General features: G+C 41.7%; 1 protein-coding gene and 6 non-coding genes across 9 annotated transcripts in view; all 7 read right to left on the minus strand.

Moving 5' to 3' along the window:
* Positions 1–26063, minus strand: part of LOC130914209 (glutamate receptor ionotropic, kainate 2-like) — a 284668-nt gene that overhangs the window by 106299 nt on the left and 152306 nt on the right. For all 3 annotated transcript variants that reach the window (XM_057833198.1, XM_057833197.1, XM_057833199.1), the window contains exons 8-12: positions 23252–23359; positions 19944–20057; positions 18841–19047; positions 14362–14585; positions 8754–8872 (exon numbers count right to left, since the gene is read on the minus strand). In XM_057833198.1, coding sequence (XP_057689181.1) covers positions 8754–8872; positions 14362–14585; positions 18841–19047; positions 19944–20057; positions 23252–23359 — 772 coding nt within the window. The remainder of the gene's footprint in view (positions 1–8753; positions 8873–14361; positions 14586–18840; positions 19048–19943; positions 20058–23251; positions 23360–26063) is intronic.
* On the minus strand, positions 309–381 carry trnak-cuu (transfer RNA lysine (anticodon CUU)). Its single transcript has one exon. It is a non-coding gene; the product is annotated as a tRNA-Lys (tRNA).
* Positions 647–719, minus strand: trnak-cuu (transfer RNA lysine (anticodon CUU)). Its single transcript has one exon. It is a non-coding gene; the product is annotated as a tRNA-Lys (tRNA).
* trnak-cuu (transfer RNA lysine (anticodon CUU)) lies at positions 2021–2093 on the minus strand. Its single transcript has one exon. It is a non-coding gene; the product is annotated as a tRNA-Lys (tRNA).
* Positions 3470–3542, minus strand: trnak-cuu (transfer RNA lysine (anticodon CUU)). Its single transcript has one exon. It is a non-coding gene; the product is annotated as a tRNA-Lys (tRNA).
* Positions 3803–3875, minus strand: trnak-cuu (transfer RNA lysine (anticodon CUU)). Its single transcript has one exon. It is a non-coding gene; the product is annotated as a tRNA-Lys (tRNA).
* Positions 4723–4795, minus strand: trnak-cuu (transfer RNA lysine (anticodon CUU)). The gene has a single exon. It is a non-coding gene; the product is annotated as a tRNA-Lys (tRNA).

Raw genomic sequence — 26063 nt, forward strand, 5'->3', positions numbered from 1 at the left:
ACCCTGATATTAACAGTTTCATGCTCTAACGACTGAGCTAACCGGGCCACTTTTGCCTGCTGTTTCGTAATTTTTTTTTTTCTTAAGGATTCTTTATTTTGAAAATAACCAGACTGGTGAGTTTCACCAATTAGGCCCGATTTACTAAGAGGTCAGCGCTCAATGTGGGGCTCCTGATTTACTAAATGGTCAGCACCCAATGGGGGGCTCCCGATTGACTAAGAGGTCAGCGGACAATGTGGGGCTCGAAGTACAACACTGAGATAAGAGTCTCATGCTGTACAGACTGAGATTTGCTAAGAAGTCAGCGCCCAATGTGGGGCTCGAACCCACGACCCTGAGATTAAGAGTCTCATGCTCTACCGACTGAGCTAACCGGGCCTCTTTTGCCTGTTGTTTCGGAATTTTTTTTTTTTTTTCTTAAGGATTCTTTATTTTGGAAATAACCAAAGTGGTGAGTTTCACCAATTAGGCCCGATTTACTAAGAGGTCAGCATTCAATGTGGGGCTCCTGATTTACTAAGTGGTCAGCACCCAATGGGGGGCTCCCGATTGACTAAGAGGTCAGCGGACAATGTGGGGCTCGAAGTACAACACTGAGATAAGAGTCTCATGCTGTACAGACTGAGATTTGCTAAGAAGCCAGCGCCCAATGTGGGGCTCGAACCCACGAACCTGAGATTAAGAGTCTCATGCTCTACCGACTGAGCTAACCGGGCCACTTTTGCATGCTGTACCGTAATTTTTTTTTTTTTTTTCTTAAGGATTCTTTATTTTGGAAATAACCAGAGTGGTGAGTTTCACCAATTAGGCACGATTTACTAAGAAGTCAGCACCCAATGTGGGGCTCGAAGTACAACCCTGAGATTAAGAGTCTCATGCTGTACAGACTGAGATTTGCTCATAAGTCAGTGCCCAATGTGGGGATCCCACTTTACTAAGATGTCCGCGCCCGCCCAATGTAGGGCTCGAACCCACGACCCTGAGATTGAGAGTCTCATGCTCTACCTACAGAGATTAACTAAGAGGTCAATGCCCAGTGTGGGGCTCCCGATTTACTAAGAGGTCAGCGCTCAATGTGGGGCTCGAACACAGGACCTTGAGATGAAGAGTCTCATTCTCTACCGACTGAGATTTACTAAGAGGTCAGCGCCAAATGTGGGGATCCTCATTTACTAAGAGGTTAGCACCCAACGCGGGGCTCCCGATTACTAAGAGGTCAGTTCCCCTTGTGGGGCTCCTCATTTACTAAGAGGTTAGCACCCAACGCGGGGCTCCCGATTACTAAGAGTTCAGCCCCCAATGTGGAGCTCCCGATTGACTAAGAGTTCAGCCCCCAATGTGGGGATCCTCATTTACTAAGAGGTTAGCGCCCAACACGGGAATCCCGATTTACTAAGAGGTCAGTTCCCAATGTGGGGTTCCCGATTTACTAAGAGGTCAGCGCTCAATGTGGGACTTGAACTCAGGACCTTGAGATTAAGAGTGTCATGCTCTACCGATTAAGATTTACTAAGAGTTCAGCCCCCAATGTGGACCTCCTGATTTAATAAGAGGTCAGCGTCCAATGTGGGCCTCCCACTTTACTAAGATGTCCGTGCCCCCCCAATGTAGGTCTCCAACCCACGACCCTGAGATTAAGACTGTCATGCTCTACCTACTGAGATTTACTAAGAGGTCGGCACCCAATGTGGGGCTCCTGACTGACTCAGACCCTGATATTAACAGTTTCATGCTCTAACGACTGAGCTAACCGGGCCACTTTTGCCTGCTGTTTCGTAATTTTTTTTTTTCTTAAGGATTCTTTATTTTGGAAATAACCAGACTGGTGAGTTTCACCAATTAGGCCCGATTTACTAAGAGGTCAGCGCTCAATGTGGGGCTCCTGATTTACTAAATGGTCAGCACCCAATGGGGGGCTCCCGATTGACTAAGAGGTCAGTGGACAATGTGGGGCTCGAAGTACAACACTGAGATAAGAGTCTCATGCTGTACAGACTGAGATTTGCTAAGAAGCCAGCGCCCAATGTGGGGCTCGAACCCACAAACCTGAGATTAAGAGTCTCATGCTCTACCGACTGAGCTAACCGGGCCACTTTTGCATGCTGTACCGTAATTTTTTTTTTTTTTTTCTTAAGGATTCTTTATTTTGGAAATAACCAGAGTGGTGAGTTTCACCAATTAGGCACGATTTACTAAGAAGTCAGCACCCAATGTGGGGCTCGAAGTACAACCCTGAGATTAAGAGTCTCATGCTGTACAGACTGAGATTTGCTCATAAGTCAGTGCCCAATGTGGGGATCCCACTTTACTAAGATGTCCGCGCCCGCCCAATGTAGGGCTCGAACCCACGACCCTGAGATTGAGAGTCTCATGCTCTACCTACAGAGATTAACTAAGAGGTCAATGCCCAGTGTGGGGCTCCCGATTTACTAAGAGGTCAGCGCTCAATGTGGGGCTCGAACACAGGACCTTGAGATCAAGAGTCTCATTCTCTACCGACTGAGATTTACTAAGAGGTCAGCGCCAAATGTGGGGATCCTCATTTACTAAGAGGTTAGCACCCAACGCGGGGCTCCCGATTACTAAGAGGTCAGTTCCCCTTGTGGGGCTCCTCATTTACTAAGAGGTTAGCACCCAACGCGGGGCTCCCGATTACTAAGAGGTCAGTTCCCCTTGTGGGGCTCCTCATTTACTAAGAGGTTAGCACCCAACGCGGGGCTCCCGATTACTAAGAGTTCAGCCCCCAATGTGGAGCTCCCGATTGACTAAGAGTTCAGCCCCCAATGTGGGGATCCTCATTTACTAAGAGGTTAGCGCCCAACACGGGAATCCCGATTTACTAAGAGGTCAGTTCCCAATGTGGGGTTCCCGATTTACTAAGAGGTCAGCGCTCAATGTGGGACTTGAACTCAGGACCTTGAGATTAAGAGTGTCATGCTCTACCGATTAAGATTTACTAAGAGTTCAGCCCCCAATGTGGACCTCCTGATTTAATAAGAGGTCAGCGTCCAATGTGGGCCTCCCACTTTACTAAGATGTCCGTGCCCCCCCAATGTAGGTCTCCAACCCACGACCCTGAGATTAAGACTGTCATGCTCTACCTACTGAGATTTACTAAGAGGTCGGCACCCAATGTGGGGCTCCTGACTGACTCAGACCCTGATATTAACAGTTTCATGCTCTAACGACTGAGCTAACCGGGCCACTTTTGCCTGCTGTTTGGTAATTTTTTTTTTTTTCTTAAGGATTCTTTATTTTGGAAATAACCAGACTGGTCAGTTTCACCAATTAGGCCCGATTTACTCAGAGGTCAGCGCTCAATGTGGGGCTCCTGATTTACTAAATGGTCAGCACCCGATGGGGGGCTCCCGATTGACTAAGAAGTCAGCGGACAATGTGGGGCTCGAAGTACAACACTGAGATAAGAGTCTCATGCTGTACAGACTGAGATTTGCTAAGAATTCAGCGCCCAATGTGGGGCTCGAACCCACGACCCTGAGATTAAGAGTCTCATGCTCTACCGACTGAGCTAACCGGGCCTCTTTTGGCTGTTGTTTCGGAATTCTTTTTTTCTTAAGGATTCTTTATTTTGGAAATAACCAAAGTGGTGAGTTTCACCAATTAGGCCCGATTTACTAAGAGGTCAGCGTTCAATGTGGGGCTCCTGATTTACTAAGTGGTCAACACCCAATGGGGGGCTCCCGATTGACTAAGAGGTCAGCGGACAATGTGGGGCTCGAAGTACAACACTGAGATAAGAGTCTCATGCTGTACAGACTGAGATTTGCTAAGAAGTCAGCGCCCAATGTGGGGCTCGAACCCACGACCCTGAGATTAAGAGTCTCATGCTCTACCAACTGAGCTAACCGGGCCACTTTTGCCTGCTGTACCGTAATTTTTTTTTTTTTTTTTTTCTTAAGGATTCTTTATTTTGGAAATAACCAGAGTGGTGAGTTTCACCAATTAGGCACGATTTACTAAGAAGTCAGCGCCCAATGTGGGGATCCCACTTTACTAAGATGTCCGTGCCCGCCCAATGTAGGGCTCGAACCCACGACCCTGAGATTGAGAGTCTCATGCTCTACCTACAGAGATTTACTAAGAGGTCAATGACCATTGTGGGGCTCCCGATTTACTAAGAGGTCAGCGCTCAATGTGGGGCTCGAACACAGGACCTTGAGATCAAGAGTCTCATTCTCTACCGACTGAGATTTACTAAGAGGTCAGCACCAAATGTGGGGCTCCTCATTTACTAAGAGGTTAGCACCCAACGTGGGGCTCCCGATTACTAAGAGGTCAGTTCCCATTGTGGGGCTCCCGATTTACTCAGAAGTCAGCGCCCAATGTGGGGTTCCCACTTTACTAAAATGTCCGTGCCCGCCCAATGTAAGGCTCGAACCCACGACCCTGAGATTAAGAGTTTTATGCTCTAACGATTGAGCTAACCGGGCCACTTTTGCCTGTTGTTTCGCAATTTTTTTTTTTTTTTTTTCTTAAGGATTCTTTATTTTGGAAATAACAAGAGTGGTGAGTTTCACCAATTAGGCCCGATTTACTAAGAGGTCAGCGCTCAATGTGGGGCTCCTGATTTACTAAATGGTCAGCACCGAATGGGGGGCTCCCGATTGACTGAGAGTTCAGCGGACAATGCGGGGCTCGAAGTACAACACTGAGATAAGAGTCTCATGCTGTACAGACTGAGATTTGCTAAGAAGTCTGCGCCCAATGTGGGGCTCGAACCCACGACCCTGAGATTAAGAGTCTCATGCTCTACCGACTGAGCTAACCGGGCCACTTTTGCCTGGTGTACCGTAATTTTTTTTTTTTTTTTTCTTAAGGATTCTTTATTTTGGAAATAACCAGAGTGGTGAGTTTCACCAATTAGGCACGATTTACTAAGAAGTCAGCGCCCAATGTGGGGCTCCCACTTTACTAAGATGTCCGTGCCCGCCCAATGTAAGGCTCGAACCCACGACCCTGAGATTGAGAGTCTCATGCTCTACCTACAGAGATTAACTTAGAGGTACCTGCCACATTGACCATAGCCAGTGGTCTAATCTGGCTGCTGACTGCGACTCCTGGCGCCACATCATCCACCAGGCTGCCTCCTCCTTCGAGGATTCCCGCAAAAACAACCTGACGGATAAACGCAGCAGGAGGAAAACTCGAGAAGCCTCAGCAGTCGTACCTGACGTGACCTTTGACTGCAGCCGCTGCGGCCGCACCTGCCTATCTCGCATTGGCCTTGTCAGCCACGAGCGTGCCTGTAGTTGACGTGGGAAACCTCCTTCATGAAATCTTCGTTCTCGAAGCCAAGCCGAGAGAACCAGAGTGGTGAGTTTCACCAATTAGGCACGATTTACTAAGAAGTCAGCGACCAATGTGGGGCTCGAAGTACAACCCTGAAATTAAGAGTCTCATGCTGTACAGCCTGAGATTTGCACAGAAGTCAGCGCCCAATGTGGGGCTCCCACTTTACTAAGATGTCCGTGTCCGCCCAATGTAGGGCTCGAACCCACGACCCTGAGATTGAGAGTCTCCTGCTCTACCTACTTAGATTTACTAAGAGGTCAGCGCCCAATGTGGGGCTCCCGATTTACTAAGAAGTCCGCGCTCGCCCAATGTAGGGCTCGAACCCACGACCCTGAGATGAAGAGTCTCATGCTCTCCCGACTGAGATTTACTAAGAGGTCAGCGCCAAATGTGGGGCTCCTCATTTACTAAGAGGTTAGCGCCCAACGCGGGGCTCCCGATTTACTAAGAGGTCAGTTCCCAATGTGGGGCTTCCGATTTCTTAAGAGGTCAGCGCCCAATGCAGGGCTCCCGATTTACTCAGAAGTCAGTTCCCAATTTGGGGCTGTAACCCACGAACCTGAGATTAAGAGTCTCATGCTCGCCCGACTGAGATTTACTAAGAGGTCAGCGCCAAATGTGGGGCTCCTCATTTACGAAGAGGTTAGCGCCCAATGCGGGGCTCCCGATTTACTAAGAGGTCAGTTCCCAATGTGGAGCTCCCGATTTCTTAAGAGGTCAGCGCCCAATCCAGGGCTCCCGATTTACTCAGAAGTCAGTGCCCAATGTGGGGCTGTAACCCACGAACCTGAGATTAAGAGTCTCATGCTCTACCGACTGAGATTTACTAAGAGGTCAGCGCCCAATGTGGGGCTCCCGATTTACTAAGAAGTCCGCGCCCGCCCAATGTAGGGCACGAACCCACAACCCTGAGATTAAGAGTCTCATGCTCTCCCGACTGAGATTTACTAAGAGGTCAGCGCCAAATGTGGGGCTCCTCATTTACTAAGAGGTTAGCGCCCAGTGCGGGGCTCCCGATTTACTCAGATGTCAGCCCCTAATGTGTGGCTCCCGAGTTACTAAATCAGTGCCCAATGTGGGACTCGAACCCACTACCCTGAGATTAAGAGTCTCAAATTCTACCGACTTAGATTTACTAAGAGGTCAGCGCCCAATGTGGGGCTCCTCATTTACTAAGAGATTAGCGCCCAACGCGGGGCTCCTGATTTACTAAGAGGTCAGTTCCCAATGTGGGGCTTCCGATTTCTTAAGAGGTCAGCGCCCAATGCAGGGCTCCCGATTTACTCAGAAGTCAGTTCCCAATGTGGGCCTGTAACCCACGTACCTGAGATCAAGAGTCTCATGCTCTAGCGACTGAGAATTACTAAGAGGTCAGCGCCAAAGGTGGGGCTCCTGATTTACTAAGAGGTCAGCGCCCAATGCGGGGCTCCCGATTTACTAAGAGGTCAGCGCCCAATGTGGGGCTCCTGATTTACTAAGAGGTCAGCGCCCATTTTAGCGCTCCCAATTTCTCAAGAGGTCAGCGCCCAATGTGGGGCCCCCGATTTACTAAGAGGTCAGCGCCCAATGTGGGGCTTCCGATTTACAAAGAAGTCAGCATCCAATGTAGGGCTCGAACCCACAACCCTGGGATTAAGGATCTCATGCTCTACTGACTGAGATTTACTAAGAGGTAAACGTGGGGCTCCCAATTTACTAAGAGGTCAGTGCCCAATGTGGGGCTCAAACCCAGTACCCTAAGATTACGAATCTCATCCTCTACCGACTAAGTTAACCAGGCCACTTTTGTTGAGCAGTGTGGTGAGTTTCACCATTCGGGCATGATTTACTAAGAAATACTAGCAATTTAATATACTAAAAAAATAATGGCAATGACTTTTACATTTTACCATCGCTCATCACCTCCTGTGTGTTTACGTCCTAAGAATAGTCCAGTGTTGTGCATGAACGCGTTCATATTTTCGGCGAACGTGAATTGAACGCATCATATGTCTCATGAACGTTACTGTGAACGTGCTCATTCTAGCGGTTGTGAGCGGTGCGCATAACTTCGTTCATGAGTTTATCACATTTAGAGCCTTACCGACAAAACTGCATATAAAGCCATAGGCTAAAAACACACAATAAAAAAATTAACCTTAATAGCGGAAAATTATCCAACCTGGCAACCCAAGCTGCCTGTCACGGCGTATTGTTTAAGCAAATACGTCATCACAACAACGGCAGCATGGACACAGAAGCTGGCATCTCTCGAAACCCGGCCCGCTCAGAGCAACTTTCTACACAGTACCAGCATTTAAAAGAGTTTTACGAAAAAGTCAGTACCGACCCGGATGGCAAAAATATAACGTTTACTTGTAAACTTTGTCCACCTGGATTGAAGAAGACCGTCCGTACGTCGGTAAGTCTTTAGCCAACCTTAAACGGCACATCGAAATAAAGCATGCGACAAGCCTTGCTAGGTATCTGCGACTGCGAGCATGTGCGATCAAGAAAGAGACGGCAACGGTTGGCCAGAACAGTACCTCTGCCACCCAAATACCGCTAACAGCATACCAGAGTGGCCCCGTTTTCTGTCTCTCCCAGCCGCAGCTAGACAACCTAGTTCTGCAGTATATTGTGGCAGCACAATAGCAGCAAGGTTTTGCTTATGCTTATGAAAATATACTGTAAATAAAAGCTGTAGAGCTGCTATTGTGTGGACTGAATGAGTGGCAGCAAAGCATGGAAATCCCAGTAATCTAAGGGCTGCCGACTCATTGCTAGTGTAAACCCTGGTTGGACAAGGATTTGAAATTGAATATGAAGATGAATCTGACACATAGTTTCAATATTAAAAAGGATACATGAGTTGCTGTCTGTGGTTCTATATGGACACTGCCAATAATAGCTTGCAACAATTTTTGGCGAACAAAAAGAACTGAACTACAAAAGTTCATTTTTTGGAACCATGAACTTAAATTCAAAATTTTGAATTATGAACTATGAACTGAACAGTTCATTTTAAAATTTGTGAACTGCAATTTGAACTAGTTCATATAGAAAATGAACTTTCCCAACACTGAGTAAAAGTAAGTTTATATGGCTTAGTAAAACTACTCTTCGAAGTAACTTTTTCTCAAAGATTATCAAAGTAAATGTAATGGAGTAAATGTAACACGTTGCTACCCACTTCTGGTAATACTTTCCTACCCACCTCTGCTCATTTGTAATGTGTTCGGTATAATTGCTGTACTCACCTGTTTAGATTATTGAAATGATTGTAACTTTATTTGAAGAGTTACCATCACTAAAATGAAGCTCTATTCAACCCATTTCAATGGTGCTAATGAAGCATCTGAATACATGTACAGAGCCCCCCATGCATGGTAAGATTGACATCCCCCAGCAAAATGTGAGATATGTGTTAGGGAAAAGGGGCATGCAGAGGCGTCTACCTTGCTGCATGAGCGCTCCAACTCCAAACCAGAAACTATTTAGCAGGGTGAAATTGTTTTCCACCACATCCGAGTCAGGATTGCAAGGGTGGGGGTTATACCATTCGTAGGGACTGAACCTGGGACAGTCAACAAAGAACACACATTTTTATTGTAGTTGCATGAAGAGAAATTTTAAAAAAGGGAAGATACTTTTCAAATTCATCAAAGCTATAGAAGATGGGAGAAAAAAACAGTCACTTTTAATGATAATTCTATTCATTCTGTATAGGCTGATTTCATTTACAATTGGGATGAAAGATTTGCAGATTGCAAGGCTAACTTGTGAACTTTTAAGCAGCCTTAATTGCATTATATAATGACATCAGTTATACAGTACAGGTGGTCCCCGGGTTACGAACGAGTTTCATTCCTACTCTGGCGACGTAACCCAAATTTCCGCGTAAATCACAATGAACCCTTTAGTACACCCAAATCTCAAAATAATTATCCAAAAAGTCCAAAAGTATTATAGTTTGTTGAATAATGGAGGATACACTGCCCTCTGGTGGCAGCGATAAAGGACAGCTGTGCTCTGGTTTGACCCACATCAGGCTGTAAGTTGTTTAAGCCAATATATGTTTGTGTATGCATTTGTAATAACGTTTATAGCTACAGTTTGTGGAGTTATGTGTGAGCGATTTGCTATGAGAATTAAAATTACGTTAGCATTCTTAGCATTTAAGCTAGCAGTCTTTTGCTAGGCAATTTAGGCTAAGTCAATCTACTAAATTTACTTATTGATCAGAATGGATGGACATTTGAACACCAATTGTTTTGTGTCAAGTGTTTTATTGTCAAAATGTGTGTCGTTTTGAACACAAGTGTACATACAGTTGTGGTCAAAAGTTTACATACACTTGTGAAAAACATAATGTCATGGCTCTCTTGAGTTTCCAGTTATTTCTACAACACTGATTTTTCTCTGATAGAGTGATTGGAACAGATACTTCTTTGTCACAAAAAAACATTCATCAAGTTTGGGTCTTTTATGACTTTATTATGGGTGAAAAGAAAAAAGTGATCAAATCTGCTGGGTCAAAAATATACATACAGCAGCGCTAATATTTGGTAACATGTCCCTTGGCCATTTTCACTTCAATTAGGTGCTTTTGGTAGCCATCCACAAGCTTCTGGCAAGCTTCTGGTTGAATCTTTGACCACTCCTCTTGACAGAATTGGTGCAGTTCAGTTAAATTTGATGGCTTTCTGACATGGATTTATTTCTTCAGCATTGTCCACAAGTTCTCAATGGGGTTTAAGTCAGAACTTTGGGAAGGCCATTCGAAAACCTTAATTCTAGCCTGATTTAGTCATTCCATTACCACTTTTGATGTGTGTTTGGGGTCATTGTCCTGTTGGACCACCCAACTGCGCCCAAGACCCAATCTTCGGGCTGATGACGTTAGGTTATCTTGAAGAATTTGAAGGTAATCCTCCTTCTTCATTATCCCATTTACTCTCTGTAAAGCACCAGTTCCATTGGCAGCAAAACAGCTCCACAGCATAATACTACCACCACCGTGCTTGACGGTAGGCATGGTGCACTTGGGGTTAAAGGCCTCACCTTTTCTCCTCCAAACATATTGCTGGGCATTGTGGCCAAACAGCTCGATTTTTGTTTCGTCTGACCACAGAACTTTCCTCCAGAAGGTCTTATCTTTGTCCATGTGATCAGCAGCAAACTTCAGTCGAGCCTTAAGGTGCCGCTTTTGGAACAAGGGCTTCCTTCTTGCATGGCAGCCTCTCAGTCCATGGAGATGCAAAACACGCTTGACTGTGGACACTAACACCTCCAGCAGCTTCTAATTCTTGGCAGATCTGCTTTTTGGTGTTTCTCGGTTGAATCTTCACCCTCCTGACCAATTTTCTCTCAGCAGCAGGTGATAGCTTGCGTTTTCTTCCTGATCGTGGCAGTGACAAAACAGTGCCATGCACTTTATACTTACAAACAATTGTTTGCACTGTTGCTCTTGCGACCTGCAGCTGCTTTGAAATGGCTCCAAGTGACTTTCCTGACTTGTTCAAGTCAATGATTCGCTTTTTCAGATCCATGTATGTATATTTTTGACCCAGCAGATTTGATCACTTTTTCTGTTAACCCATAATAAAGTCATAAAAGAACCAAACTTCATGAATGTTTTTTGTGACAAAGAAGTATCTGTTCCAATCACTCTATCGGAGAAAAATTCGAGTTGTAGAAATAACTGGAAACTCAAGAGAGCCATGACATTATGTTCTTCACAAGTGTATGTAAACTTTTGACCACAACTGTATGGGTGTTATAGCTTCATAAATTGTCAAAAGTTAACCAAGTAAAACGCTTTAAAAAGCACAATTGCTTTGGTTGCTGTCTGTAAAGCTGAACAACTTCTCGTTCAGGGAGGATGCAACCCGTTATATTAATGAAGTAAAATAAAAGTTAAATTACTGTGATTATGTCACGCCTTACCATAGGAGGCTGTACCAAAGTCCGGTTTATTTAGTAAGTTGAAGACAAAACACGCTGCGAGCCCAAGCTTGGATTTTTGAAAAAGTACGAACGCTATACCACATACAAACAGGAAAGATTGTCTCAGGAGTGATTTGTTGGAGGATAGTAATTATATTTTTCATACCATGCCTGCATTTTGAAACATTGTGAAAAAAATAAATGGGAGAAAACAGGGGCTACAGCATTGGCGTCCTACTTCGACATTTTTACATAAAAAAAAAAAACTGCTAACTGCCCGTATTTTTTTCTTTTAACCAATAATCGAGACAGTTTTTTTTTTTTTTTTTTAAATCTATAAGGAATTCAGAGATTTAAGCATTTATTCACATGAATTTTGAACGCAAAAAGTTCTTGTGTTACGAAGGGGGTGACCACAGTGTACAGCCTGTATTACAGCAGTGTCTGGTTATGTCACTCCTTTCATGTGATGTGCTGAGCCTCTCCAACCCTCCAGTGTCCTCTCCAGGCTTACCGTATTTTTCGGACTATAAGTCGCAGTTTTTTTCATAGTTTGGATGGGGGTGCGACTTTATACTCTGGAATGACTTATGTGTGAAATTATTAACACATTATTATATCATTTCACATGTTATTTTGGTGTTTTGGAGTGACACTGATGGTTTGGTAAACTTGTTAACATGTTCTGGTAAACTTGTTAGCATGTTCTTTATGCTATAGTTACTACATCTGAATAACTCCTAATAGCTATGTTACGTTAACATACCGGCCACATTCGCATTTTGTTGCTCAAGCATCATATGTAACATTATCATACTGTACATTTATTCAGCATGTTGTTCTATATTGTATTTTTATTTTAAATTGCCTTTCAAGATGACATATCTGTTCTATGTGTTGGATTTTTATCAAGTAAATTTCCCTAAAAAATGCGACTTATACTCCAGTGCGACATATATATGTTTTTTTCCTCTTCGTTGGGCATTTTATGGATGGTGCGACTTATACTGAGGTGCGACTTATAGTCCGAAAAATACGGTAGTTGTTTTGAAACACACACAATAAGATTTTTGTCTTATCTTTGCAAGACAGAATATGCAATGTTGCTTTAGCATTTAAAGGTCTGTGCAGTGATCATCACACATTAAATATAACACGGAGTGTTAGTATAGCATTCACATTCTCATTAGCATTAGGCTAATGCTAACAGCGAGCATCCTCTTGACTATTGCAGGCTACGGCACCATGACTGGGATAATCTTCCTCTTCCGACACTGCATTGTAAGACTAACTGGGCCGGGGAAGATTGGGTCACTGAACAAACGGTGGGATAAACAAGGTAGGCCTATCTGCTGCCAGTGGGGGCTGGCAGGCCACATAGCCGTTTGCAAGGGCCCATTGGCCTCTCCATCGGATTTGAACTAGTAGTCCCCGTTACTGAGGTAGCAAGGGAAGGGGGTAGAATGTGCACCAGAGGGGACAAGGCCCACAGCATTCATAAACATTGTGATCTGTGAAAAGACTTTAGTATCTCCTTGGTCGCACGGTGTCGCTCTCCACCCGGGTTCACCGATTTTACCCCATGACAATGAGTGCGATTTGGATTAACGACCAACTGTATTTGGACATATTAATTTTTTAAATTTTTTTATTCGGCTTAATTGATTATAATTTTTCTTTTCCCTTTCCCCTTCACCCCCACTCTACCTTCAACTGGGAGAGCCACGCAGATGGTCCTTATCTGACCCCTTGATCTCTCCTCCCGAGGCTGGTCACAGAGTCCCGTGACTCTTAATTTGTCTGCATGCAGACACAAATACTGATATACACACACATTCCTACCTGCCTCCAAATCTGCTCTCGTCTTTTCAAAGTATCACTGCCCCTCCTACACGCCATGACTGGTAAGTTTCCTTTTTGTTGTATAAAAAATTCCAGCACGTGACATGTCCGTCGTTTCATATCCCTGCTATGTTGTATGATATATGTGTTTAACTTGCCTGCGACGGCTCTATCATTTCTGAAATGAGAGAGATAGCTGGTGGCGCGGTTTAACTGCAGCGGACCGATGCTAACTCATTAAATGTAATATCGTTTTCTTGTCTGTGTCAATGACTTTTAAAGCTCTGTATACACTGTAATTGTTGGAAACCTTTATTCATTTAATTATTTTTGGATTTAAACCTTTGATATTTACAGACAAAAGCATTTTGAGGAAACGTCAACAAAAACTAGAGGAAGACAAACACATTTTGAAATGATTAATACTAATCAGTATTATCGTCCAAAAGATACGACGAAAATTAAAAGAGCTGCCAAAAACAACACTGATTAGACATATACAGTATAATGAAGTTTTCAGTAGAAATATATTTCAATAACTAGAATATGCATATTCTGGTTTTGGTGGTGGTGGTGGGGGGTTGTGTGTTTTTTGCAGTTCTGCTACAAAAAATTTTTTGTTTTTTGTGCATTTTGTCATTGCGTTGCCATTTTTCTTTTTTTTTTTTTTACAGATTTAGCAAATTGTTTTTTTTTAGGGTTTTGTTTTTTTGCAGTTTTTTGCCTTTTAATTAAGTTTTTCATGTTTTCTATGTATTTTTTTTTCTAAGTTTTGTGGTTTTATGCTTTTCTTTGTTTCATGTGTGTATTTCTGTGTTATTTTGTATTAATGTTTTGAGAGCAACAAACCTTCTAATTTACAAAAAAGATAGGACAAGACAGGAAAAACAAAAAAAATTAACAATCACTAATGCTTGTGAAATTAATCATAGGGCTATATAATCCTCAATAGAGAATAGCATCACCGCACCCCCGTTTCCGTTTGACCTGCTGATCTACGTCAATCTTGTGATTATTTTCTAGCGCCCCCTACCGATGGATTTCCGTCATTACATTGGAGGACCTTTACCCTTAATTGCATGACCATGATGCAGCGTTTGAAACATTGTATGTAACAATTTGTCATTTTGTAGGGGCTTCACCAGCTCAACATGCACAGGATACTGCTTCTGTAATCATTGAAAGTACCCCATTGTTAGTCATAAAGGCATCGCTAAGTAATGGCGTATCAAGAATGCACAAGCTTATGTGTGATCACTGGTAGTGAAATGTTACCTGGCTATGACAAACAGCACACAACTGACCCCCAAGTAAGCCAGCAGAATATACATCCAGATATCAGGCGAGAGGGGGTTGAGGAAGGAGAAGACCCCTTGGTTAGTTCCGTTCGGCTTGTGGTAGAGTATACTTATACCCAGTGTCATGAAGGGCTTGGAGAAGTCAATAACTTTCTCACGCAAATATGTGATGGCAAGGGGTGCCACAGCCAGATCCGCTTTCTGTCAAAAAACATAAAAAGGAGGGGGGATATGCCATTTTTTAAGGACACAGGAATTTTTTACAGGCAATCATATTAAAACAGGATCTTTACATTGTTGATGCTCTTTTTCAGAGCCCTCTTGTGGAAATTTAATGCTACCACTTAGTTGTACTTATGCTACAGAATGCACTGGCTTCTTTATGTCACTGTAAATCACTTCAGTTTATTTTAGGCAATATTAAAATGGTACATGGAGAGTACCCTACCCTACAGCTGATTATCTACACACTTCTACTATGCCCGAATCGCTTTTCATTTGCTGCCATTCACCCATTCATGCATACAGCAAAGGTGCTGCTGCCATGTAAGTGCTACCAACCCACTGTGGAAAACCTATGGTCAGTGTCTTGCTAAAGGACACTTCAACATTGAGCAGTTTTACCAGGAATCAAATAGCTGACCCTAGGGTGACTCGCTATCAACTGCGCCAAAACTGCCTCAAAGGGTGAGTATCGCTTGGAAAAATTGAATGAATGAACGGCAAATAAAATATCGGTTGTTCTTCTACACCAGGGGTAGCCAACTCTTGACCTCGAAGGCCCTTCTCCAGCTTGTTTTCCATGTCTCCCTCCTCCAACACACCTGACTCAAATAATTGTTATCAGACTCCTGTAGAGCTTACTGATGAGCTGATCATTTGATTCAGGTGTTTTAAAGGAGGGAGACATGGAAAACCAGCTGGATAGGGGCCCTCGAGGGGTGGCCAGGGGTAGCCAGAATTGGCTACCCCTGCTCTACAAATTATGAAAATACATTTTTTTTACTGTTCATGATGAATTAGGCTGAAAGTTGTTGACATACCCGTTTCACCGAAGTAAAAAAAAAAAAAAAAGTGTGGCACATTAATGATGCTATATACCACTGTAGTTAGTCTAAATTTTACAGTGTTTTTCAACCAGTGTGCCGTGACACACTAGTGTGCCTTGAGAGATTGTCAGGTGTGCCGCGAGAAATTATTCTATATCGCTTTTTTATTTTTTAAATTCGACAGGCCGAGTTGCAGTAGGAAGGAAGGTTTAGATAGAAAGTTGCAGTTGTGTCCAGATGAGCGAAGTATTGCTTGTGCCGCTTTCAATAACTGCTCGGATTTCTAGCCATCAGCAACCTTGCTGTCCGTGACAATGTGGACCACAGCACGTCTACTGTACGTCATTTCATTAGACTCGTATAGAGTGAATATACATGTAAATGCCCTTTCCATTTTATCCATATGTGACGACCGTCAATCCTCCCCGTGTTTTATTCCAACACATTGTCGAGGACAGCAAAATGGCTGACGGCTAGAAATCCGAGCATGTTCTTGAACGCGACACGAGCAGCTATCCTAAACGTAATCTTAAAAAGAAACACCAGTCACTTCAAAACTAGTCGATGGACTATTTTGTTCGCCTTGTGAAAACACAGAGAAACAGGCAACTTGTTTGAGAAAAACTACACAAGTCAATAAGAAAGCCCTCAAAGCCAGTAACCCTGTGTTGCTAAATAAAAAAAAAGTCCCACACTGTGGCAGAGACCTTAATACTACCTGCCTGCAAAGCTATTGTCAGCGAGATGCTCGGCCCTGATGTGGTTAAAGACATTGCTTAAGTCCCCCTGTCTGATGATTCAGAGCTTTTCAAGCCGAACTGCAGTAAAAAAAATAATAACAGAGGGAGACTGAGGGCTGATGACGATGATTCCTGCTAGGATACTGGCTTTGTGTTCATCTAAACAGGCTGAAGTTTCACACTGAGTAAGTATAAATATTGAGAATTTATTTTGAAATGAAATATACTGTACAGAAAGTAATTTTGGAACATTTTTGGTTTGTGGTGTGCCGCGAGATTTTTTTCCAATGTTAAAACGTGCTGTGACTCAAAAAGGTTGAAAAACACTGGCTAAATTACCCTAGGTTTCAGCGAATTCTGATTAGTTTTCATTAGTTCACTTGGAGATGACCTAACTGAAAAAAACTTTGCATGGAGACTTTACACCAGGGGTCCCCAAACTTTTTCCTGTGGGGGCCACATATGTTTTCCCTTCTCTGATGAGGAGCCGGGGTCAGTTTGTAACAGAAAAAGTGTGACAATTGCAGGAGTGCCTAAATGTAAAAAATTATTGTTTTTCAGAAAGCCACAATCAAATAACCCTTTCTGGATTCTTCACGGAACAAAATAAAATAAAATAATAATAATAATAATAATATAATATAATAAAAAAAAAATAAAATAACACTGTTAATTAAATAGATAATAAGCAAATAACCCTCTCTGACTTCTTCACAGAAAAAGACCAGGAAATAACACTATTGAGAAAAAAAAAAATAATCAAAATGCTCTCAGGTATTGTTCAGGGGGCCGGACCAAATGTTGAGACGGGCTTTACACTTTTTAGAATCCTTCTCAAAGCTAATGAATATATACCTTAACTGTTGTTTTTCGATAAAGTTCTATATGCAACAATTTAAAACCAAAATAAAATTGCATTTAAGAGGTCAACCGATATATCTCGCCAATATATCGACTTTTTTCCAACATCGGCCTGTAAAAAGGGAAAAAAAGCTGATAAAAAAGGATTTTCATCACGCATCTGTGTGGACAACTATAATCGACAGCAGGACCCCGGAAGGACACTGCAGCAGCTTAAACGCGGGCTGCTGTTTTGTAAATATTGTTAGATTTTTTTTTTCTTCTTGCATGAGATTGATGAGATGAAAAGTTGCTTTAGCCTTTTAAGCTGTTCCTGAGTGATCCTTACATTCTAAATGTAGCTCGTAGCGTTAGCATTAGCCATACACTTCATAATGATATTGACGGGACATGTGGCGCAGGGCCGATTAATAGGGGGCCTGCATTGTTGGCATGGCTGTCAAAGCTGACCAAGTGGAATCACAGACAAAGAGCTTTTTTTCGTGGAAAATTCATGGGAATAAATGCTTAAATCCCTGAATACTTGGTAGATATGGACGAAAACAGTCTAGATTCTTGGTCAAAGGCAAAAAAACAAAAACGCACAGTTAGCATTTATTTTACGTAAATATGTCGAAGAACAATGCTAGTCTGTCAGTGTATGTGGCGGCCACCATATGTAAACAGAGCTTTTCCGGTGAAAATTCTTGTGAATAAAGGCTCAAATCCCTGAATTCTTTATAGATATGGACGTAACAACAGTCTCGATTATTGGTTAAAAGAAAAAAAAAAAAAAAAAAAAAAAAGGGGGCAGTTAGCAGTTTTTTTAATGTTAAAATGTCGAAGTAGGACGCCAACGCTGTCGCCCCTGTTTTCTCCCATTTATTCTTTTCAAATGTTTCAAAATGCATGCATGGTATGAAAAATATAATAACTATCTTGAATCCTCCAACAAATCCTTCCTGAAACAATCTTTCCTGTTTGTATGTGGTATAGCGTTCGTACTTTTTCTTGTGAATACATGCTTAAATCCCCCTATTCTTTGTAGACATGGACGTAAAACAGTCTCGATTCTTGGTTAAAAGCAAAAAAAAAAAAAAAAACACGTGCAGTTAGCATCTATTTTACGAAAATATGTCGACGAATTATGCTAGTCTATTAGACAATGTGGTGGCAGCCTTACAGCAAAGAGCTTTTTACGCTGAAAATTCTTGTGAAAAAACAAAAAATATAATAATTACCTTGAATCCTTGAACAAATCACTCCTGAGACAATCCTTCCTGTTTGTATGCGGTACAGCTTTCGTACTTTTTAAACCTAAATCCGGCGTTGTATCGCTGCATGTGTCGCTGCAACCAACTGCAAATAACTGAAGCTGATTGTGGGATGGCCCCCTACTTGAAGGCGTGGAGGTTGAATCTGAGCCGTCAATATCATTATGAAGTCTATGCATTTGCTTTGAATGGCGAGCATCCTCTTAAACGTCTACTTGTTCACATCTTGTTGTGAAGTCCCAGTGGGTTTAATTATTTGAAAATAATGTACTGTTCTTGCTGAGTGTGTGCTGAGAAGTGCTGTGTTCTTTGGTCTGGTAGCACTAGACCGAATTAATCATTTAAGTCTGACGTCAGCATTGTAAATTTGAAGCTGTTGAAGGCATCTTTTAAAAACTGCATCTCAAATACCGGCTTACAAAATATGCTTTGGATGTCGACAATCGGCTGATTTTTTTTTTTAGATATCCGTATCAGCATTTGAAAATCCTAAAGCTGTCGACCTCTATTGCATATCATTGGTTGGCAGCTACAAAAATTGGATGACACATACATGGTCAATTAATTCTTTCACCATGCCATTCCACTGGCCTGTGTTTTCTTCCTGGGCCCCGTATTTTCCGTCTTCCACCAGGCGAATTTCATAGGTAAAGGCCAAAATGTTGGAGAGCTCTCTCAGGAGCTCAACGCAGTAGCCTTCGAAGCGGTCATTCCCATACAGAGGCTTATTAGATTTCTTGAACATCACATATGGCTCCTCCTGTACAATATGAAAGAAAGCATACATCTTTTCATTGCTAGGCCTCCGTTACCCATTGATAGCAATTGGAGAATATGTATGTTGTATGACAGTTCATTTAAAATTGAATGAGTGTAGGTTAGATGCTGCCGCTCCAACATGCCCGGAGTAAAAAAAATAAGGAACACTTGACAATGTTCAAGTTTATCGGCTGAAATATGTCCCACTGGAAACTTTTTAACTGACGTCTGGTAAAAGGTTGTTGTAGAATTTTATGTTTTATTTCTATTTTACTCAAACAGCATTGGGAATGGGTATAAGAAGATTATTTGCTTGCAGCAAGGATAAATCAGCAAGGAGGAATTACATCGGTGAGCTAGGTAACCCACCTAGGCAACATAAACCACTTTTAGGTCACAACCTACCAGTTGAGAAACACTGATTAATTGTATAACGGTCACACTGGTATATCCCCATTTTTGTCCAGACAAAGTAGAGCAGCAGAGTGTAGGAAGAGGTGAAGGAGAGATGGAAGTTGATGAGCATGAGAAGAGGTGAATTGACTATCAACAAGGGATGTCCCAATTAAAAAAAAAAAAAAAATACTGATACAAAAAAAAAACACTGATAGAAACTTGTATTTGCTTCGATTATATATAGTTTAAAGCGCTATTTCAGACTTTCTATTATAGATAAGCGCAAAAATTTTATTTTGTTTGCTGGCCAGTGCCTCGCTGTGCCCCAGTATTGTATTAGGTCTAGTGACGCCCCTGCGTTCTCGTCACAAATATAATATTCTTATTTCCTTTGGCAATTCAGAACTCGTTTGATTCCTTTGTATGAAATAAAATACACACACAGCACATAAATTAAATGATGCTGCTGCCATATTCAACAATAGGCATAAGATCAAATACCAGTATTGTTGAAATGATGAGGGAACGGTTGGATAAAGAATCTGATATGTTAGTTGTCTCCTCTCTCTGGTTATCAGTCATGTTAAGGCCACTTGAAGGGTCCCAGGTGCCAATCTAAAAAAAAAAACCATGCAGTTATTAGCCGTCTGTCGTATAAAATCCGACATTATGAACCACTTCATTCTGTATACTGTAGACAAGAATATTACAGTACTTTTCACTTAATTTTGGCTTAAAGGGACTCAGTATAAATATCTCAAAATATTAGGCAATTTACAAATTTCTGAGAAGTCATTCCTGGGGCCTCCTCCCTGCGGGATTTGCAAGATACACCTCAGGAGGTGTCCAGGAAATACCCAAAGTATAATGCCCGAGCCCTACTCCAAATCCTCCCGGATAATGGTTTCTCAACCCCTAACTCACACCGCCTGCAGCTGCGACAAGATTGAATGTGTTCAAAACATTGTTGGTATTCTCCCGCATACTAATCATTCTGACCATTTCTACCACCTGCGGAATGGGCTCCAACATGCCACATGTAATCGTAGGCTTGACGCAGAAGTCGACATGGCTGGACCACATTAACTCATTCACTCCCAGCCATTTTCACCAGTGCTACCCCCTTTGCTCCCGGCCGTTTTACTGGAATTTGACTGATTTTCAAGGCCCACAGAAAATTCTGTTCTATTGCTATATAAACATGGAACCCACCAAAAGAAAGATTAGACTCTCTTCTTTCAGCAGGAAAAAAAGTAAGTTCATATCTTTTTCCATTCTTTAGAAATCAACATTAGAAAATAGCTTAGTTTGAGCAATTTTACCATTTCTGATGAAAAAACAGAGAAACTGAGCTTTTTGTGAAAGCATACATTTAAAAAATAACTACATAGCTTTAACTTTAACACAGCTATTTTTTGCTTTAGTTACATCCCAAACATCTGAATAATGTTTTACTTTTACAAAATAACATAAACAACAAGACAAATAGAGCTTTTGATAGCAAAGTAACAATTTATTTACACATGACTAACTGAGAGATGACGCAGTTGTGGCCGCCTATCTTATAAAGATGGATTTTTTTGAGTCTCTGCGGGGTATGCTCGGCGAGAAGCACGGACTCAACGGCATCGTCCGCTGAACTGGAGGTCCCGGTCATTCTGCTCGGTAGTCCAACTCCTGGCATCCCGGGCGTCTTCTAGGTTGTCCTGCTTGGTCGCCCGCCGCCCGGCATCCTGGACGCCATTCGGTCGTCTACCGTCGGCGCCCTGGCCGTGCGGCCCAGCCGTTCGTTGCCGTTGAATAAGGTTGCGGGTCTTACCAAATGCGCTACTGCCCTCCAGTGGCCAGTTTTATTGCTTTAAAATGGATTTTCAGCTTTTTGCTTTGGAGCTAAATTCAATCAGAACCCAGAGATGTCACTTGTAAAAAAAAAAAAAAAAAAACGTAAAAGACGTATAAATACGTCTTTGGGACACTGAAACAATTAAAAATAGAACGTATTTATACGTTTTTGGGAGCAAATGAGTTAAGTTGAAATGTGAAATAAAATTATATAATAAAAATCATTGTTTGCAAATTATTCACACCCTCAAGTCACTATTTCGTAGATGTGCCTTTAGCTGCAATCACAGCAGTATGTGTGGATTAGTCTCAATCAGCCACGTACATCTGCTCACTACAATTTTGCTCTGTTCTTCTTTGCAAAATTGCTCAAGCTCTGTCAGTTTGTGCAGGTATAGGGCAAATCCAGCCACAAATTCTCTATAGGATTGAAGTCTGGGCTTTGACTCGGCCACTCCAGAACATTTACCTGGTTATTTTTTTAACCATTCCCGTGTAGCTTTTGCAGTATGCTTTGGATCATTGTCTTGCTGGAACAAAAATCTCCCAAGCCGTAGTTCTTTGAAGATTGTCCCGCAGGGTTTCGGTGTATTTTTAAGCATTCATTATGCCGTCTATCTTTACAAGCTTTCCAGGTTGCTGAGATACATCTCCACAGCATGATGCTGCCACCACAATGCTTCACAGTGGGGATGGTGTGTTTTTGGTGATGTGCAGTGTTTGGCTTCCAGCAAACATTTTGTGGAGGATGTGCTTTTTTTCTATTTGCAGATTCAATAATGTTGCAAGAGAAGAATAATTTAATCCAATGCCATTTCAATTTTCTATGGAGACTCACTGTGGCGACCCTTGAAGGGAAAAGCCAAAAGAAGCAGAAGATTTTTGTTTTAAATGTATTTAACCCTTTGATTGTGGCTGGGTTACATTTTCAATTTGTTGGTGTCAGCTACGGCCTACTAGCTACTACTACTACTAGTGTATCAGTCGTGTTTCATGCTTTGTTGTAAATAAACCATTGAAAACTCTAATTCTCCATCCGCCTTTCAGCAATAATGGTGAGTACAGAAAGTTTGTTTTATGCAAAGTATTATACGTAAACTTCGACTCTAATGTGAAATCTGAATAAAGCGGAAAAATTTGGGTTGCGTCGCCAGCGTAGGAACGGAACTTGTTCATAACTCGAAGACTCCCTGTAGAGTTTCATAATTGAGGGAAATGTAACATGTTTGTTTTACAATGTCCCATAATTGAGATTAGAATGTTGCAGGACTTTGTGCGGAAATGTGGTTTTGAATGTGGCAAAAAAAACAACCCAAAAAAATCACGCTGTAAACGCTGTGATGAAGCACAAACACTCTAACCCACATCCATTGAAGTGCCCTCAGGGCTCTTCAGATCTGACTGAAATGAGATAGGCTTTGGAATGCAAATCAACTCTTTAATTTTGGCTTAAGGAGACCAGAGGGCGTACGTTTTTTTTCTGTTAATACGGTAAATTATTCGTAGAAGTTCAAGCACACGGCGGTCAAGACTGCTGCAGTGTTTTTGTTTCATTTGAGTACAGTATATTGTTATGATCAAATCTCTTAGCTTAGTTATGACCATTTTACTTTCTGCATTGTTCGAAAAAAATATACAATACTTTAAACATGACATGCATGTGTATTTAGGGAGTCATTCATGGGTTTCTATTTCAACTTGTTTTGGTAAATTTGCAAAGAATTATAAAAATGAACTGAACAGCATTCTAAATATAAGTAGCTTAAAGCAGTTTAATCCTCGAGTTTGTTTTGGATAGATGCATCCAATTTATTTTCGTTAACAGTCCATAGCCGTCATCGAGAATTTATATTTTTATCCCCAATATCCCAACAATTAAAGCAAATATGAGTTTGGAATTATCACAATGTTGTTCTACTATTTATTCATCTATTTTATAAACATGCTTACAAATAGAGAGACATCACCTTCTCTAGCCCCTCTTCCTTCAGGCTGATAACATCAAGGTCAAAATCGGTCCTTAAGCCATTGGTCTGGTTGAAAGTTATTCTTCCAGTCAGGCCATCCCAGTGGGCCTGAAGAGGACAAAAATACAACAAAGTAAGACGGTACATCCTCTAAACTGTTGTTGTGTTGTTTTCAGCGTTGTTTTGTTGGCGTCGGCTACGGCTTATAGTAGTAGTGCTCCGTGCTTCCAGTAGCAAATAACAGGGTTCCTATTGTGCTCAATCAATAGTTCCTACACTTTTTTTTAATAGCCGAATTCAGAACTTTTTGTGGACTTTCAAGACCAATTTTTCAGTTTTTCCAGTGCTTTTTAAACAAGATCCCTCTTCTTCTTCTTTTGCTTTGGGGTCGGCAACGCGAATCAGTTGTCTCCACCTAACCCTTTCCTCTGCATCATCTGCTCTCACACCAACTACCTTCATGTCCTCTTTAACTACATCCATAAACCACCTCTTTGGTCGTCCTCTGGACCTCCTGCCTGGAATATGGAAATTCAGCAACCTTTTGCTAATATACTCACTATCTCTCCTCTGGACATGCCAAAACCATTTCAGTCTGGCCTCTTTGAATTTCTCTCCAAATCCTGTAACAGTGTTTTTCAACACTAGTGTGCTGTGAGATATGGTCAGGTGTGCCGTGAGATATTATCTAATATCTTTCTAATATTTCTTTTAGGGGTGTCAAACGATTAAAATTTTTTAATCGAGTTAATTAAAGCTAAAAAATTAATTAATCGTAATTAATCGCAATTAATCGCAATTCAAACCATCTATAAAATATGCCATATTTTTCTGTAAATTATTGTTGGAATGGAAAGATAAGACCGAGATGGATATATACATTCAGCATACGGTACATATATACTGTATTTCTTTATCATAACAATAAATCAACAAGATGGCATTACCATTATTAACATTCTGTTAAAGCGATCCATGGATAGAAAGACTTGTAGTTCTTAAAATATAAATAAAAATAATAAATAAAATATATAAATATATAAATTAAAAATATATATAAATATTTATAAAAATTTATAGAAAACAAATAAAAGATAATAACTAGTACAAGTTATAGAAATTTTATATTAAAACCCTCTTTATGTTTTCGTTTTAATAAAATTTGTAAAATTTCAGTCAAAAAATAAACTAGTAGCCCGTCATTGTTGATGTCAATAATTACTTACACAAAGCTCATGGGCGCTGAAGCCTATAAAATCAGTCGCACCCAAGCGCCAGCAGAGGGCGGGAAAGCGCCGAAAAACACAACAAGTACACCTTTCACTTTGCTTTCCTTTTAATATGTTTCAGCGGGGCATTTGTGCGTTAATTGCGTCAAATATTTTAACGGGATTAATTTAAAAAATTAATTACCGCTCGTTAACGCGTTAATTTTGACAGCCCTAATTTATTTATTCATTTTTTAAACGACGTCATGCAGAGTTGCAGTAGGAAGGAAGGAGTAGGTAGAAAGTTCAAGGTTGTGTGCAGATGAGCGCAGTATTGCTCATGTCGTGTTCAAAAACTGCTCGGATTTTTAGCCATCAGCCAATTTGCTGTCCGCAACAATTTGAACCCTCACACGGCTACTGTACATCATTTGATCAGACTCATCAAGTGTCGATATACATGAAAGTGTCCCAATCCATTTTATCCATATGTGAAGACCGTCAATGCTCCCCCTTTGTTTCATTCCAAGACACTGTCTAGAACAGCAAGGGGGCTGATGGCTAGAAATCTTACAAATCTGAGAAGTTCTTGAACGCGAGATGAGCAGCTATCCAAACAGCGCCATGGAGCCAAGCAAGTTTAAACGTCATTTCCAAACGAAACACCCGTCGCTTCAAACTATGGACTATTTTGTTCGCATTCGTATAAACACAGACAAACAGGTACGTTTTTTGAGAAAAACTACAAAGGCAAATGAGACAGCCCTCAAAGCCAATTAGCATGTTGCTGAACTTGTTGCTAAATTCAAAAAGTCCCACACTGTGACACGGACATTAATAGTACCTGTCTGCAAAGTCATTGTCAGCGAGATGGTTGGCTCTGATGCAGTTAAAGACATTGCTAAAGTTCCCCGTCTGATATGCTCATTCCTGATCCTATCCGTCCTGGTCACTCCCAAAGAGAACCTCAGCATCTTCATCTCTGCCACCTCCAGCTCTTCCTCTTGTCTTTTCCTTATTGGTGCTGTCTGAAGACAATACAAAATCGCTGGTCTCCCACAGATTTATAAACCTTTCATTTCATTTTAGCTAAAACCCTTCTATCATACATCACACCTGACACTTTTCTTCACCCATTCCAGCTCGCCTGCACAAGCTTCTTCTGTGTTGCCTACGCTTCAAAATTTGTATTAACAATATTTGATGTTCAATATTTTTTAGCTGCAGCTGCAAACACACATGTTCCATCTACGTTGTCATTGCTGTCTATGACCGGAGGAAAACTAAAGGAATTCGACAAGAGTCCCCCAAAACCGTACAAAGACAAAGCAACACTCCTCTTGTGGCTTGGCGGTGAATTACAGAGCAACGCGTTTCCTTGATGCAGAACTTCGAATGCTCAATGATGACGTAGGGTCTGTAGCCTTTGCTCCGCCGTCACCGCAACGCAGAAGCGCAATTCGGCCTTTAGAGTAATCAAGGTGGACCATGGGTTGCAGTGTTCTTAGGTGACATGTAAGGCAGGGGACTGGGAATTAAGGTTGTTTGATTAATCGATTCTTAACCGAAACCGACTTTTTTGCATATCACCATGAGTACGTGTA

Source organism: Corythoichthys intestinalis, chromosome 4 (genome assembly GCF_030265065.1).
Source record: "Corythoichthys intestinalis isolate RoL2023-P3 chromosome 4, ASM3026506v1, whole genome shotgun sequence".
NCBI classification, from domain to species: domain Eukaryota; kingdom Metazoa; phylum Chordata; class Actinopteri; order Syngnathiformes; family Syngnathidae; genus Corythoichthys; species Corythoichthys intestinalis.